Source organism: Trachemys scripta, chromosome 4 (genome assembly GCF_013100865.1).
Source record: "Trachemys scripta elegans isolate TJP31775 chromosome 4, CAS_Tse_1.0, whole genome shotgun sequence".
Classification (NCBI taxonomy): Eukaryota; Metazoa; Chordata; order Testudines; family Emydidae; genus Trachemys; species Trachemys scripta.
In genome coordinates, this window is record NC_048301.1 from 30,841,289 (window position 1) to 30,855,763 (window position 14,475).

The 14,475-nt window shown below is 41.4% G+C and overlaps 1 protein-coding gene across 3 annotated transcripts in view; it reads left to right on the forward strand.

The window, feature by feature from the left end:
* CCDC88C (coiled-coil domain containing 88C) overlaps window positions 1-14,475 on the forward strand; it is a 133,714-nt gene that overhangs the window by 95,051 nt on the left and 24,188 nt on the right. For all 3 annotated transcript variants that reach the window (XM_034768084.1, XM_034768085.1, XM_034768086.1), the window contains exons 14-20: window positions 582-719; window positions 2,331-3,401; window positions 6,046-6,170; window positions 7,481-7,622; window positions 8,402-8,590; window positions 9,230-9,391; window positions 11,282-11,559. In XM_034768084.1, the coding sequence (XP_034623975.1) occupies window positions 582-719; window positions 2,331-3,401; window positions 6,046-6,170; window positions 7,481-7,622; window positions 8,402-8,590; window positions 9,230-9,391; window positions 11,282-11,559 (2,105 nt within the window). The remainder of the gene's footprint in view (window positions 1-581; window positions 720-2,330; window positions 3,402-6,045; window positions 6,171-7,480; window positions 7,623-8,401; window positions 8,591-9,229; window positions 9,392-11,281; window positions 11,560-14,475) is intronic.

A 14,475-nucleotide genomic window follows, 5' to 3' on the forward strand; every position in this document is an offset into this window, starting at 1 on the left:
ATGTGGAAAAGGGGTGATGATAGAGGAAGTTTTAATGGAGAAAGAGGTAATTTAAAAAACAGTAAACCAAACCATAGTTCCCTCAGACTTGCTTGATAGTTAATGCAAGCAGGAAGAAAAGGACACTATAATGTTGAGTGTAAGGACTATTAAAGACAATAGGGCAAAATATTGATGTAAGTGGAGAGATCAAAGAACTAGCAGCCACATTTTTAGAAGTGTTCTCTAATTTCATGTGCTTCCATTTTGGGTATCCAACTTGAGGTACCAGGTGTGAAATCCTGGCCTCATTGAAAACAATGAGAGTTTTACCATTGACTTAAATAGGGCCAGAGTTTCACCCCAGTCCCTGACGAACTTTCAGATTTCTGAAAATTCTGACCTAAATTTGTATAGTTCGTTAAACAACTTTCAGAAGGGAAGGGTTAGTTTGCTCAGTCTTGTTGGTTTGACATAACCCTTCAGGAACAGAGAGCATCTTGGCCATCTATTTAATCTCTACTTTTCAAAATGCCCTGAAATAAAAATAGTCATGGTTCAATTTGTTGTCTGATGTATTTTGTGGTGCTTTCTCCGTGCAGATTGAGAAGTTGCAAAATCAGATTGAAAAAGAGAAACAAAGCAACCAAGACTTGGAGACCTTAAGCGAGGAGCTGATAAAAGAGAAAGAACAGCTACAGGGTGTCATGGAGACTGTAAAAGCCGACAAAGACAGACAGGTGCCGACTTCACAAATGTGATCCAAAAGCTTATGCTCAGTAGTGGTCATTTTACCATAGCCATTTAGAGGGTCTTGATGGCTCAGGGGCTTGGTAATAGCCCGCAGAGTGTATTGCATGCAGAACACTTGTTCAAATACAAGTCAAGGTGGCTTTGAGCAAAAATAACTACAGGTGATGGCGTCTGCTGCTCATCCCATTGCTCTTTGGGAGCCTTCAGGTTGTTTGTAACATTGGTTCTTCCCTGCCCTTCAAAAAGCCTTGACTAGACAGATTAGGATGTACAACTCAAATCCCATATTGCTGAAGAAGATTGGAGTGATACCAGCTATGTGTCATGGTAGTTTTCTTAGACTTCCTTGATCTAAGTAGTAAATGCTGAGAAAGCTACTACACCCACAAGACTGACATTTTAAATACCCTGCAGCCTTTACTGCTGTGATGCAATTCAAGTACAATACCGCTATTTTACAAGCTTACAAGGTGTCATTCCTACTTAGTAATTTAATAATGCATATAGATGTGTAGGTCATTGGAGAATGGTGTGCTTGCTTTTAAAATATATTAAATTGATTTGTGTGACAAGGCTGGGGTGAGGTTAAATAATAAAAGTAAACCTTTCATTTATATGTAGTGCCTTTCATCCTGAAACATTCTTAAGTGCTTTACAGATTTATACTCCGGGAAAACTCCACCTCTGAAATACAGCTGTGGTGAAGCACAGCTGCTGTGTAAAAGCACACAGGAATTCTTCATGACATGATAGGAAGTGGATGCTTCACATTTAGGACAGGAAGTGAAGAAAACTCGAGTAGGCAGAAACTAGGGTAGGGATGGCCTTTACTCAGGCCTAACTCCATTTGACTTCAGTAGGTGTTCTGCCTGAGTAAGAACTAGGTAAAAATCTGACTAAGGATTTGAGTATTTGGTTCAACGTAACTACCTCAGCTGGGATTTGGCCAAGAAATTGTGATGAACTCTCTTCCCTTACAAAGAATATTTTTTAATGAACTCTTTAACAACTACTAGTGTTCAGCACATTAATTTTACATCTTATAAGAAAAAGGACACTTGTGCTTTCAGTTTTCACAGTGATAAGTGGAGAATATGAACCTAAAAAGAGAGGGAACAGTGCCTCTGAGCACTGTGCTAGGGCATTGGTTCAATCTGACTCAGAGACTTGAGTGGCTCCTCAGAAATCATCAAGTCCAAGCTGTTCCATGGAGATCTCTCATCCATGTACTGACTCTGCCTAGACCTGCTTAGTTCAAGATTTGAAAAGAATAAAGCACAATGTTTAACTCACTAGTACCTTGAGATACCTCATGTATGGTATTAAAAGGGCTAGATAAAACCAAATTTTCTTCAAGAAGCCTTTTCCTTAGTTTGGATTGGTGGAGAGGGTTTGAGTCAGGGATGACAATGGGTAATGGTTGAAGAATTTGTGTTGTGTTAAATAGGCATTAATTTTGTTAATACAGAGTTCTGACTGCTTCGAGGCGTAAATTGCCAGACTGTACATTGCTCTAAAAAAACATACTCACTGGGAACACCTCAGGTACTGTCTACTCTACTATAGATAACTCTCTCCTTGTTTTATTTTTAATATAGATAGAGGACCTCAAACAAGAGAATGACCACCTCAACCAAGTGGTTTTGTCCCTGAGACAGAGGGCTCAGGTTAGCAGCGAGGCCAGAATAAAAGACATTGAAAAAGAGAACAAGATGCTCCATGAAACAGTTACAGAGACTAGCAGCAAACTCAGCAAGCTGGAGTTTGAGAAGAAACAATTGCATAAAGATTTTGAACAGGTTAAAGAAAAGGTAGAACGTGTGGAGGAAATGGAGAAAGAGCTCCATCAGCTAGAGAGAGAGAATGAACAGCTCACAAAGAAGGCAGCAGCCATGAAAATTGTAACAGAAAAAGTTGAGGTTCTAGAGCAGGAAAATGGGGATCTGGAAGTGGAGAACAGGAAGTTGAGAAAGTCCCTGGATACCTTACAGAATGTTTCCATCCGGCTAGAGGACCTGCAGAGGGACAACAAGCAGCTGGATGAAGAGAACCTGGAGCTCAGGAGGATGGTAGAGACCATGAGATTCACCAGCACAAAAATGGCACAGATAGAGGCAGAAAATAAGGAGCTAGAGAGGGAGAAAGAGGAGCTAAGAAAAAATGTGGAGATGTTAAAAACACTGGGAAAGAAGTCGGAAAGGCTGGAGCTGAGCTATCAGAGTGTGAACTCTGAGAATCAGAGGCTTCAGCAGATCCTGGAGAACAGCAGCAAAAAAACCCAAGAGCTAGAGAAAGAGCTACAGGGAATGGAAAGTGAAAATCAGGTCCTCCAGAGAAAACTTGAAGAGCTGAAGATTTCCAGCAAATGGCAGGAGAGGTTAGAAAAGGAGAACAAAGTGCTGGAGCAAGAAGTGTCCCAACTGGAGAAAGACAAAAAGATGCTAGAGAAGGAAACAAAAAGGCTTTGGCAGCAGGTAGAGTTGAAAGATGCGATTTTGGATGATAACACAGTAAAGCTGGCAGCTGTGGAGAAAGAAAACAGAACACTTGAAAAAGAAATGGCTCGATTCAGAGACTCGTCTAATAAGATGAAAGAATTTGAAAAAGACAATAAAGACCTTATAAAGCAAGTTACCATTGATAAAAGAACACTAGCTACATTGAGAGAGGTAATCAAAATAATATTGCCTTCATCATATGCATTTTATTTATTTAATTTATGCTATGTAGTGTAGACAGTGGTCCATTCCATGCCAGTTTGATCCAGACCATGAATTAGGGAGACCGAGAGACGCTGTGTTGTGACTCTAGGCATCACAGGTTGTGCTGCCCGAGGAAGTGGAATCCTAGAACTGCAGTTTGTCTTGTGTCCATAACTCTATAATCAGGCTTAGCTTTGCATTCACTACAGTGGAGTCCTGACCCTGTTCTGCTGTGGCACTAGGCAACACTACTTACTGTGCCTTGTGTATTATACAGTAGTGGCTCTGTTGCACAAGGTTAATAAGGACCTGTTCCTGCAGTCATAGCCATATGGCTGGAGCCTTTAGCCCAGGCAGAGCCCTGTTAAAACTAATGGGGTTTGCGTGGACACATTCAGATGTGGTTGCAGGATTGGTGTCCTAGGAAGTATTTCTAGTATTCAAAGAATTTTCTGTAGAAAGTATAAAGACATGTAAGGGAATATTGTAGATATTGAGATAACTTAGTTAAATGACCAAGTTTTTAAGAACAGGAGTATTTGTGGCACCTTAGAGATTAACAAATTTATTAGAGCATAAGCTTTCGTGGGCTACACCCACTTCTTCAGATGCATATTATGCTCTAATAAATTTGTTAGTCTCTAAGGTGCCACAAGTACTCCTGTTCTTTTTGCGGATACAGACTAACATGGCTGCTACTCTGAAACAAGTTTTTAAGGGATGCCACAGCATAAGCACAGAGCATATATTATTATTATAAAGTTGGTTTTATTTTAAAAGTCTTCAAGCCACCAGTTTCTAGTTTACAAATTAGGCTGATGGTTTTTCAGAATTACTTTAAACAAGATAAAGTGAAAACCTGAATGCTGTTATTATCTATACTTCTGCTTAGTCTTCTGTGGTCTAAACAAAGGATTTCATATGTACAAATTGGGCTAAATTTCTTTGGAGATAACATTTGAATTTTTTAATTAAAAAAAACCACATTTGTTAATTCAGTCTAGCTGCTGTTCAACATCCACTTTCTTTAGTTTTAGAAAATGTTTCTTGGGGAAAAGGCTGTAATCAGTTGTCTGCCCCTCTCCTCCCAAGGATGATTTAAGAAAGGATCTCGGTGAGGAAGTAGTCTTAGTGCTTGTCTACAATTACAGCACCTTAGCACAGGGGTAGGCAACCTATGGCACGCATGCCAAAAGCAGCACGCGAGCTGACTTTCAGTGGCACTCACATTGCCCAGGTCCTCGCCATCGGTCCGGGGGGCTTTGCATTTTAATTTAATTTTAAATGAAGTTTCTTAAACATTTTAAAAACCTTATTTACTTTAAATACAACAATAGCCTTAGCACTTAGTGAAGATGCTACCTACAGGAGAGCTTCTCCCATAGGTATAGGCACTTTACCTCCCCAAGAGGTGGTAGCTATGTCCACAGGAGAGGCCCTCCCATCGACATAGGTTTAGGAAATACCTTCAATACTGTAAATGCAGAGGTTAGTAAACTGAAAATCTTATTTAATTATCACAGGAAATTGGCAAATTGAAGTCCCACCACTGTATATGTATTTGGTTTTCATTGGTTAATTTTTGTGCTATTCAGAAGATTTAAACAAAAAATTACTTTTACATTCTAAAATGTTTTTTCTTCTTTTGGTTGAATTCAGAAGACTGTGAGCTCCCTCTGCTGGCCCAATATCAATTTGCTAACAAACCTGTCTCAGTGCTACAATATTAGGGTTACCATATTTAAAAAATAAAAAAAGAGGACACGCCATGGGCCCTGGCCCCGCCCCTTTCCCACCCCAGCCCCGCCCCTACTCCGCCCATTCCCCCAAAGTCCCCGCCCTAACTCCCCCTCCTCCCTCCCAGCCACGCGAAAAGGGCTGCCCAAGCGCTACCGGCTTCACAGTTTGACGGGCAGCCCCCAGACCCTGCGCCCCCGGCCGGCGCTTCCCCAGCACAGCTGGAGCCCGGGAGGGGAAGAGCCCAGCTGGGGGCACAGGGTCTGGAGGCTGCCCGGCAAACCCGTGAAGCCGGTAGCGCTCGGGCTTTGGGCAGCCCCTATGCCTCCGGACCCTGCGCCCCCGGCCGGGCACTTCCCCTCCCGGGCTCCAGTTGCTCTGCTCCTCCCCTGACTCTTCAGCTCTGTTTAAGAGCCGAGCTGCCCGAGCGCTACCGGCTTCGGGCAGCCCCCCTGCCTCCAGACCCTGCGCCGCCGGAGCAGTATGCTAACAGTGATGCTAATGGAAGCATCAAGAATTAAATATAAATTAGCAAAGGCCAAAATCTGAAGGAAAAATCCTTCTATTTTATTTGAGAAAACTACAAATAGAGAATGAAATAGATTGCTGTTTAAAAACAAAGCATCTGATTCTCCTCTCTGTGATGTACAGTGCAGCTGCTCTTAATTTACACAGGTCTGAGAGAAGAAACAGGCCCCAAAAAACGAGTGAGAGCCTGACCCCACTGAAATCAATGGGAAAACTCCCTTTGACTTTAATGGGGCCAGGATTTCACCCAATGCCCTTATCATACGTCAGAGTTTTTAAAATCACTGGTACTGTGTAATTATCACTGTCTTCTGTATGATGGTTAATGATGTTAGTTTTGTTACAGGATTTGGTTCTTGAAAAGTTAAAGAGCCAACAGTTGTCTAGTGAAATGGACAAACTGAGCCAAGAGCTCGTGAAGATTGGATTGAACAAAGAGCTGCTGCTACAGGATGATAATGGCAATGACAAGTGAGGAAACTGAGCTCTTTTAACAGTGTAACTCCATAACTCCTTAAACCTGCTAACCACAGCCTTTTGCTTTTTTCATTTTCACATTTTATGCCCCTCCCACTTCCACCCACTCGCATTGAAATCATGGTTTCATGTCCTAGACAAGAGAGACTACATGAAACCATTTGTCTTAAATTTTGTTTTCTAACAATAGCAAAGCCACTGTGACAAGTCTTAATGGAATCATGCAGGCAGGCGACCACAGATGGGTGTTCTGTATCTACTTGAAGGAGAAGTGAATTCCAGTTCAATGTGCTGTACTGGTGACATTAACTTTGTAAAATCATTACATAGCTTCCTACTGCAGTACATTTGAATTACAGCTGTTTTGTGTCCCCCTATAAATGTAGCAGGTGGAGAGTAGGATTCTGACCTCTTACAGTGAGTTATACCAGGAGTAACTCCAATGAAGTCAAAGGAGTTTATACCCATGTAGAAATTAGTGTGGGTTCAGAATCAAGGCTTGCATGTACATATCCACTTACCCGTTTTCTATTCACTTATCTTCATGAAACCTACTTCTGGAAACCCTTCTGGTGATTAGTGTCCTAAGTTGTACCTTCACTTGAGAAGGGAGGTGGTTTTTAGATTTAAGATGGGTAACCATTTTTGCCACCTGCTAACTATATTTATAGTTGAACTCTGCTGGCAAGGTAAAAGATGTTGTATTTGACCATTATCCTTTATATGGTGCATTCCATGCCTCTAACCTTTAAGTGGTGATCCACCAGATGTGAAAATAAATACAACGTGTAAAGGTGTGGCACGGAACATCCCTGATGGGCAAGTCCTATAGAATTTAACAAAAAGGGTATTTTCTATAGGCTTTTTGAACTGTCCTATAGAATTTAATGGATAATTATATCCTTAATGCAGAATTTTGTAGGGTTGGGTTTCCCCCGCAGCTAAAGAAATCCACTGCAGGGATATAATTTTCTATTAAATTCCACAGTGTGGTTAGGAAGAAAATTAGAAAAGTTATTCTATATTGAATTCTGTAGTTTTTGTTTCTCCTATAGAACTTAATTGGTTTTATTCCATTAAAATCTGTTAAACTTTCCCATAAGCAATTTTTTTCCTCCTTAGTTATCTTTCAATTTACTTTTGTCCAAATGCAAAAATATAGAGTAGTGATGGAAACCAGGTGTATATGAGAGCAAATACATGTTATTGTGAGATATATGATGTGGGAGAGAAATGTCTGCAAGCCAGATGGGTGCATGTTTTCCAGTGACAAATGTTGGAATGTTGTTCTCATTGTCTTTCAGCAAATATAAGATTCTGGAAAGCAAAACTGACTCTGCATTAAAGACAACACTAGCCATTAAAGAAGAAAAGATTGTATTGTTAGAGGCTCAAGTGGAAGAGTCTCTTAACTTGAATCAGCAGTTGCAGAATGAGCTTAATACGGTAAGAGGAAACTTCATTTTGAGGTGTAAGGTTTAGCTATTCTATAGGTTGGCATGGCACATGCATTTTTACTCCAGAGGAACAGATAGCGCAAAAAAAAAAAACCCCTATTTGACTTAAATGCCTTCTATCATATCCTAGCCAATAATAATAATAATAATTAATAATACCGGCATTATTGTTTTTTTGGAGTCCGGGATGAGATTTTCAAGAGTGCTCAGGTTTGACTTAGTCCTGTTTCCTTTAGAAGTCATGGAGTTTTACCACTATCTGTTGTCTCTTGTCTTATGTTTAGATTGTAAGCTCTTTGGGGCAGGCACCACCTTTTTGTTCTGTGTTTGTTCAGCATGTAGCTCAGTGGGTTCCTGGTCATGACTAGGGCTCTTAGGTGCTACAGTAATACAAGTAAAAATAATAATCTTCAATGAGAGCAGAGTTCTGCCAATGTTGAATGCTTTTAAAAATCCCCACACCAGGTATCGCCTTTATATTATTTTTATTTATTAGGAGGCAGGGAGTTCAAGTGGAAAGGGCACCTGACTGGGAGTGAGGGATGTGCATTCTTTTCCTGATTTATAATTTCACCTCTGTCTCATTTTCCCTATCCATAAAATGTGAATAATGATACTCCCCCCATCTTTTATAAAGTATCTTGAAATCATGAGAGAGAATTCTGCATAAGACCTAATTATTATTATTAATGTTTTATTTATTTGAGTGTGCTGCAATTACTTTCCAAAAAGCCAGTTTTACAAGCATATTTCTTATCTACTTCACAGATAAAGAAGGACTTTGAAGTTCTTAAGCAAAGTCAAGAAGTTGGGCAATGTGTGCAGAACTCATTAAAATCTCCTGCAGAAAAACTCATTTCCAACCACCAGATGAAAGAGAAATGGGAAACGGGACACCGAGAAACAACAATGGAGCTGTTGAAAGTGAAAGACAGGGCTATAGAGCTGGAAAGGAATGTAAGTCTTCTCCTTCAGGATGCGGGTATAAGGCATTTGGGGATGTTTGTGTCATTTTTTAAAGTAGGAAGCAACCCCGAGCTCTGTGTATTCAGAGAGGATCAATGGTACAATGGTCAGAGTGCTAACCTGGGACTCAGGGGTTTGATTCCTTGCTCCACCACAGGCTTCTGGAGGACCTTTGGGAAGTCCGTGCCTCAGTTCCCCATCTGTGAAATGGGGCTGATAGTCTCACAGGGGTGTTATGAGGATAAATACATTAAAGATTGTCAGGAGCTCAGATACTATGGTAATGGATCATACAAGTACTACAGTTTGGAATAATTTTATCATTGCAGGGGAAATTTACCCATGTGCAGAGAACCAACACCAGGCCTATGCACCACTTAAGCCCTCACCTTAGGGGCTATGTGGGACTTGCATGACACATGGGTCTTGTGCTGGCCTCTGTCCAGGGGTGAATCTTACACCATAACATCTATTCGACCTTTGATTTAATGCTGTGAAGTATTTGCTACTAAAACTTCATGGCTTAAGGGGTATCAGAAGTTTTTTCTCATCTTTGATAGGGCTCTAACTAATCAGAACAGCTGTTTAATTTTTTTCTCCCCCCACACCTCCATTCTATTTCTCTGTTAGAATGCAGCCCTCCATGCTGAGAAGCAGCTGCTGAAAGAACAGCTGAAGCATTTGGAAATGCAGAATGTCTCTTTCAACAATCAGATCCTGACACTACAAAAGCAAAATGTCTTCCTTCAAGAGCACAACACTGCTCTGCAGACCCAAACAGCCAAGCTCCAGGTCAGAAGAACCAAATGCCAATGTCTCGGGAAACTTTGGATTTGATTTTAGTTGTGTAGAGAGGATGGAAGCTGAGAAGGAAGATTTCAGTGTTAACAATAATCAGATGGTGATGAAGCAAGGGAATTCAGATTCAGATCTGAATTTCCTTCAAATTAAAAAGGGTTTTGATCAGCCTTGGCTCATCACTATTAAGAAATTGCTATTTATAGTACTTGGAAGAAGTAATTACCGTATACACTCGTTCATAAGCCAAATATTTTTGGTTAAAAAAAAGAGGCATCAAAGAGCAGGGGTCGGCCTATAAACGGGACTACACCAAAATTTGATGATTTAAAACTCTATGGAATCATTGAAATTAAATATCTAATAGAGGGATTGGCAACCTTTGGCCCGCGGCCCGCCAGGGTAAGCAACCCGGTGGGCCGGGCCGGTGTGTTTACCTGCTGCATCTGCAGGTTCGGCCGATCACGGCTCCCACTGGCCGCGGTTCGCCACTCCAGGCCAATGGGGGCAGCCAGCACATCTCTTGGCCTGCACCGCTTCCCACCACCCCCATTGGCCTGAAGCGGCAAACCACAGCCAGTGGGAGCCGCGATTGGCCGAACCTGCGGACGCGGCAGGTAAACAAAGCGGCCCGGCCCGCCAGGGTGCTAAAGTTGCCGATCCCTGATCTAATACATTGTAGTTTTGTTTACCTGGAGCATCTGCAGGCTCCTCAGCTCCCTGTGGCTGCGGTTCGCCGTTCCCAGCCAATGGGAACTTCCCACGCCACTTCCCGCAGTTTCCATTGGCTGGGAATGCAAACCATGGCCACAGGGGAGCTGAGGGGTCCATGCCTGCAGATGCTCCAAGTAAACAAAACGTCCCGACCCGCCAGCGGCTTACCCTGACGGGCCGGGAGCCGAAGTTTTCCAACCCGTGAAATATAGGGTCGGCTTATGAAAGGGTCATACAGTTTTTGCTATTTTTACCTATCCATTTAGGGGGTCAGCTTATAAACAAATGGGCTAATGAACGAGTATATACAGTAGTTATCCAGTTTTGCTATTCCAGCTAGCCTATCATATATTTTTTCTTCATGTTAGTTCTTTTTTTCTTTTCCTATTGTGTCCCAGAAAGAATTTTCCCCGGGGAAGTGAGAATGGGGCGGCATATCCAAATCAACATATTTCAGTTTTCAGTCATTTGATTTCTTGATGGGAAAAGCAGAAACTTTTGGAGAACAATTTCATTTAATTGAAAACCCAATTTCCTATCGAAGCAGTTTCAATGGAAACTTTTTTTAACTAGCCCTACTCTGCACTCTTCTTCAACTTTACTTTCTTCCACCTTTTCAACATGCACTTTACACCAGTTTAGATTCACTTAGTCCTACTCATAACCACGTGGTCACCACAAAGCCAATGTACCATGTAAGTACCAAAAGTAAACTTAACTGAGATATAGATTTCATACTGGCCCCCTGCAAAGTGGTGAATTTCATCCCCACTTGCATTAGATGAAATTAACAAGCTTCCATTCAGTTTTATACAAACATGGAGCAATTTCAGTTCTTGTACACTCTTGTCGGAGTTATACATGGGACCCAAATGTTCCAGGTTACTTACCTTTCACAAATCTAGTCTTAATATTGCTGTACCAGCTTTGAGATTGTCTTGCTACAGGACAAACACTGATCTCACATATGCCATGACTTCATATCCTGTACATTACCAGTAATACTAAAAGGTTGCTCAAGTGTCCTTTCCAAATTTCTTCATATTCCCAATAACTGTAAAAGCATCTTTTGTGTATGTTTACCCACATCTGAGTGTATACTGCATAGCATGTCTGTGGTGTGTACCAGCATTTGTATATAAATATTACTTTTTATTTGAGAAACTTTAGGTAGAAAATTCAACCCTGAGCTCCCAGAGCACTTCACTGATGGCCCAGAATGCTTTACTCCAAAACCAGCAGACAGCTAAGGAAAATGAGAATGAAAATCTACTGAAACAGAAAGATCAGCTAAAAGCTGAATTCGAGTCACTACTGCAGGATCACGAACACTTTGCCTCACTGCATGAGCGACAGTCCACAGAATATGAAATGCTAATAAAGCAGCACAGCTGCCTGAAAACATTGCACAAAAATCTGGAACTGGAGCACAGAGCTCTTGGGGAAAGGTATGAATTTTTAAAATACATTACGATGTGCTGAATAGTCACTAATAAGGGAATTACAGTTCAGCAGTACCCAAGGGAATTGTATGGCTGGTGTGTGCTAAGTATTCATGTTGCAGATTTCTATTTTCCTTTTTGTTCTCTGAGAGTAGACATAACTAGCATTTCATTAGAGTTATTCGTTGCTTTTGGAAGCCTTCCTTCCTATTCTTACTTTCATCAAGGGGTTAAGATTGGGAACATAATCGCCTGCAAAGGAGTAGGTGTTGCAAGAGGGTGAATTTGGGAATTACCAAGCACGTGCCTTTCAATGAAATGTAGGATCCTAAGTGTCTAAGCACTTGTGAAAATGGGACTTAGGATCCTTGATCATTTAGGCACTTCTGAAAATTTTGCCCTTAAAGTCTTTAAAATGTAGACCCTTAAAAGATTTCCCTGGTCCTGTTTTGTGGTGGTAGAGTCACAGGGTAAAACCTCTAAATCAGCTAATTAATTAGCAAAGTGAGAATGATGCGTATCTTGAGAACAATATTGTGAAACAATATAAATCACTGAGAATTGTATGGAGGAAAGATCTGGATTATTGTGACAAAAGAGGTTGTCTTAGAGCAGTGGTTTTCAACCTGTGGTCCGCAGACCAATAGGGGTCTGCAGACTAATTCCTAATATTTCCAAAGGAATCCACACCACCATTTGAAATTTTTTAGGGGTCCACATATGAAAATAGATTGAAAACCACTGTCATAGAGGCTATGTCTGCCCTGCAGTTAAACACCTGTGGCTGGCCCCTGTCAGGAGGTCACAGAACTCACGCTGTGGGACTGTTTAATTGCAGAGTAGACGTTCAGGCTCGAGCTGGAGCCTGGGCTCTGAGATCCTCCCACCCCGCAGGACCCTAGAGCCTGTACCCCATCTCTAGCTCAAACGTCTACACAGCAATGAAACAGCCCCACGACCAGTGAGCCCGAGTCAGCTGGCATGGGCCAGCCGCAGGTTTTTCTTTGCTGTGTAGACATACCCTCAGAGGCCCTATTGGATAGATATAAATTATGTTCTTCATATTTTTTGTTTTCCTTCTACTTTTCACCATCTATGCCATTTAGGTGCTTCAGTTTGCACAATGAAATTAGACTGATCTGTTTCACTTTTAGTTGCGAGTCGTTTTCACTTTCTGGTGATCGTGTATTGGTCTAATACTCGAATGTGTTTTTCCCACTCGCTGCTCTAAAGGGGGGAAAAAAACAAAATTTTAATTTTAGTGTGTTGATTATTTTTCCCAACATATCTGTATTTTTATATAAAAGCTAAACTTGAAGCTCAGATTAAGTTGACAGTGTCCTAGGAAGTGAATTAATAGAAACTTTTCTTTCCTAAACTTGAAGGATCTGGCCATGCAACGTGCAGCAGGATTTGATAGGGTACGTGCTGGGATGAAAATATGCATCAGAGCTGTATGACAGGACAGCTCCCTGACTCAGCTAAATAAGCTATAAGTGATTAGACAGGCACCATCCCTGCTTGCTGTGTCTTTCACAGACTGATTAATGGTTCCCACTGATGTGAGCCTTGCCTTAGCTCATCACACTGCTGTGTGCAAAGACAATTTGCTGGCTGACTTGTTTTCTTGATGAGTATCAATAATTAAATGGTTGCAGCCTGAGGAGTCAGTGGTTTGCTGAAAAATACGTTGTTGTCACTGATAAGTGCTCTGATCGTCATTGCCTATGCCGGTGATAACGTTTCAAACTCTCTTGCTCCAACTATTGCTGGGATGTAACTACCAGTGAAAAATGCTGGCATGGAAACAGATGGTCACCTTTTGTGTACTCAGAACAGACTGATTTAGGCAGTTTTAAGAGTAGGATGCACTTCTCCATAATCTCATCTCATCTCATCTCAGGTCAAGTTGGGAATATATTAGTCAAGGTGATTTGTGTAAGGCCAGCCTGTATCTTTGTTCAGCTGTCAGAAAAAAATATACATGTCATATTTTTTTTAATCTGTGTGCAACATGGGGCACCACTGGCTGAGAGCAGTCTGGGGAGGAAGTTAGCAAAATAGCAGGCAGCAAAGTCATCTGTTTTTTCTTCTGCGACTCAGGAGGTATTTAACTGATGACAGGAAATTTCTCATTTTCACCTTCAACTAGGATGCACCACCCAGGAAGTGCACACAAAATTTGTAAGTGCTCCTCAGCATGTCCAGTAGGCATGAAGTAACTGTCTACTCTAGAACGTGTCTGGACAAGATTTTCTTTGTTCCAGGCAATAGTTTATTTTTTTCTCAGATGATGATCCCTCCCCCCTCCTCCCCTGGAAGGCAATTTATAGACCGAAAAGCCGGACATGTCCGGGGAAATCCAGACATGTGGTAGCCCTAATCATGAATATAGATCCTAGTCCCACCGCATAGGTTGTATCTAAATTCAGTGAAATAGTCTGCCAAAGCCTAGCCATACACAGAAGCTGTGGGTTTGACTTGGCAAGGAAAGGAGTAGTTGACATGTTACAGGGCGTCTATTAAAAACATTTTTTTTTTTTATGCTGTCGTGTGTTTGGCTGGCTTGTGCTGAGAGGAACTGGATCCATCTTCTGCATTTTTTGAGTACTTTGGATACTACTTATTACTAAGGAATCATAATAACTAGCCACCACTGCTAGAGATTACACAGTTCTGTATGGCTTGCTGTGTAGAAACCTGTAATCCGTCACAGATATTGAAATAACTCTTCCCACTGGAGAAAATAGGTCCTGCCAGGCAGGGTTACATGCTGCAGGGACTTGCATTATTAACTTACCAAGGCTGGTTGGTAATCCTGCTTGTGGGCTGCTTCTGCATATGTTTCTCATCATGGCTGTGCATTTTAAAAATGTTCTCAGTCACAAATATCCACTCACAGTATCAGTACAAACACAGCAG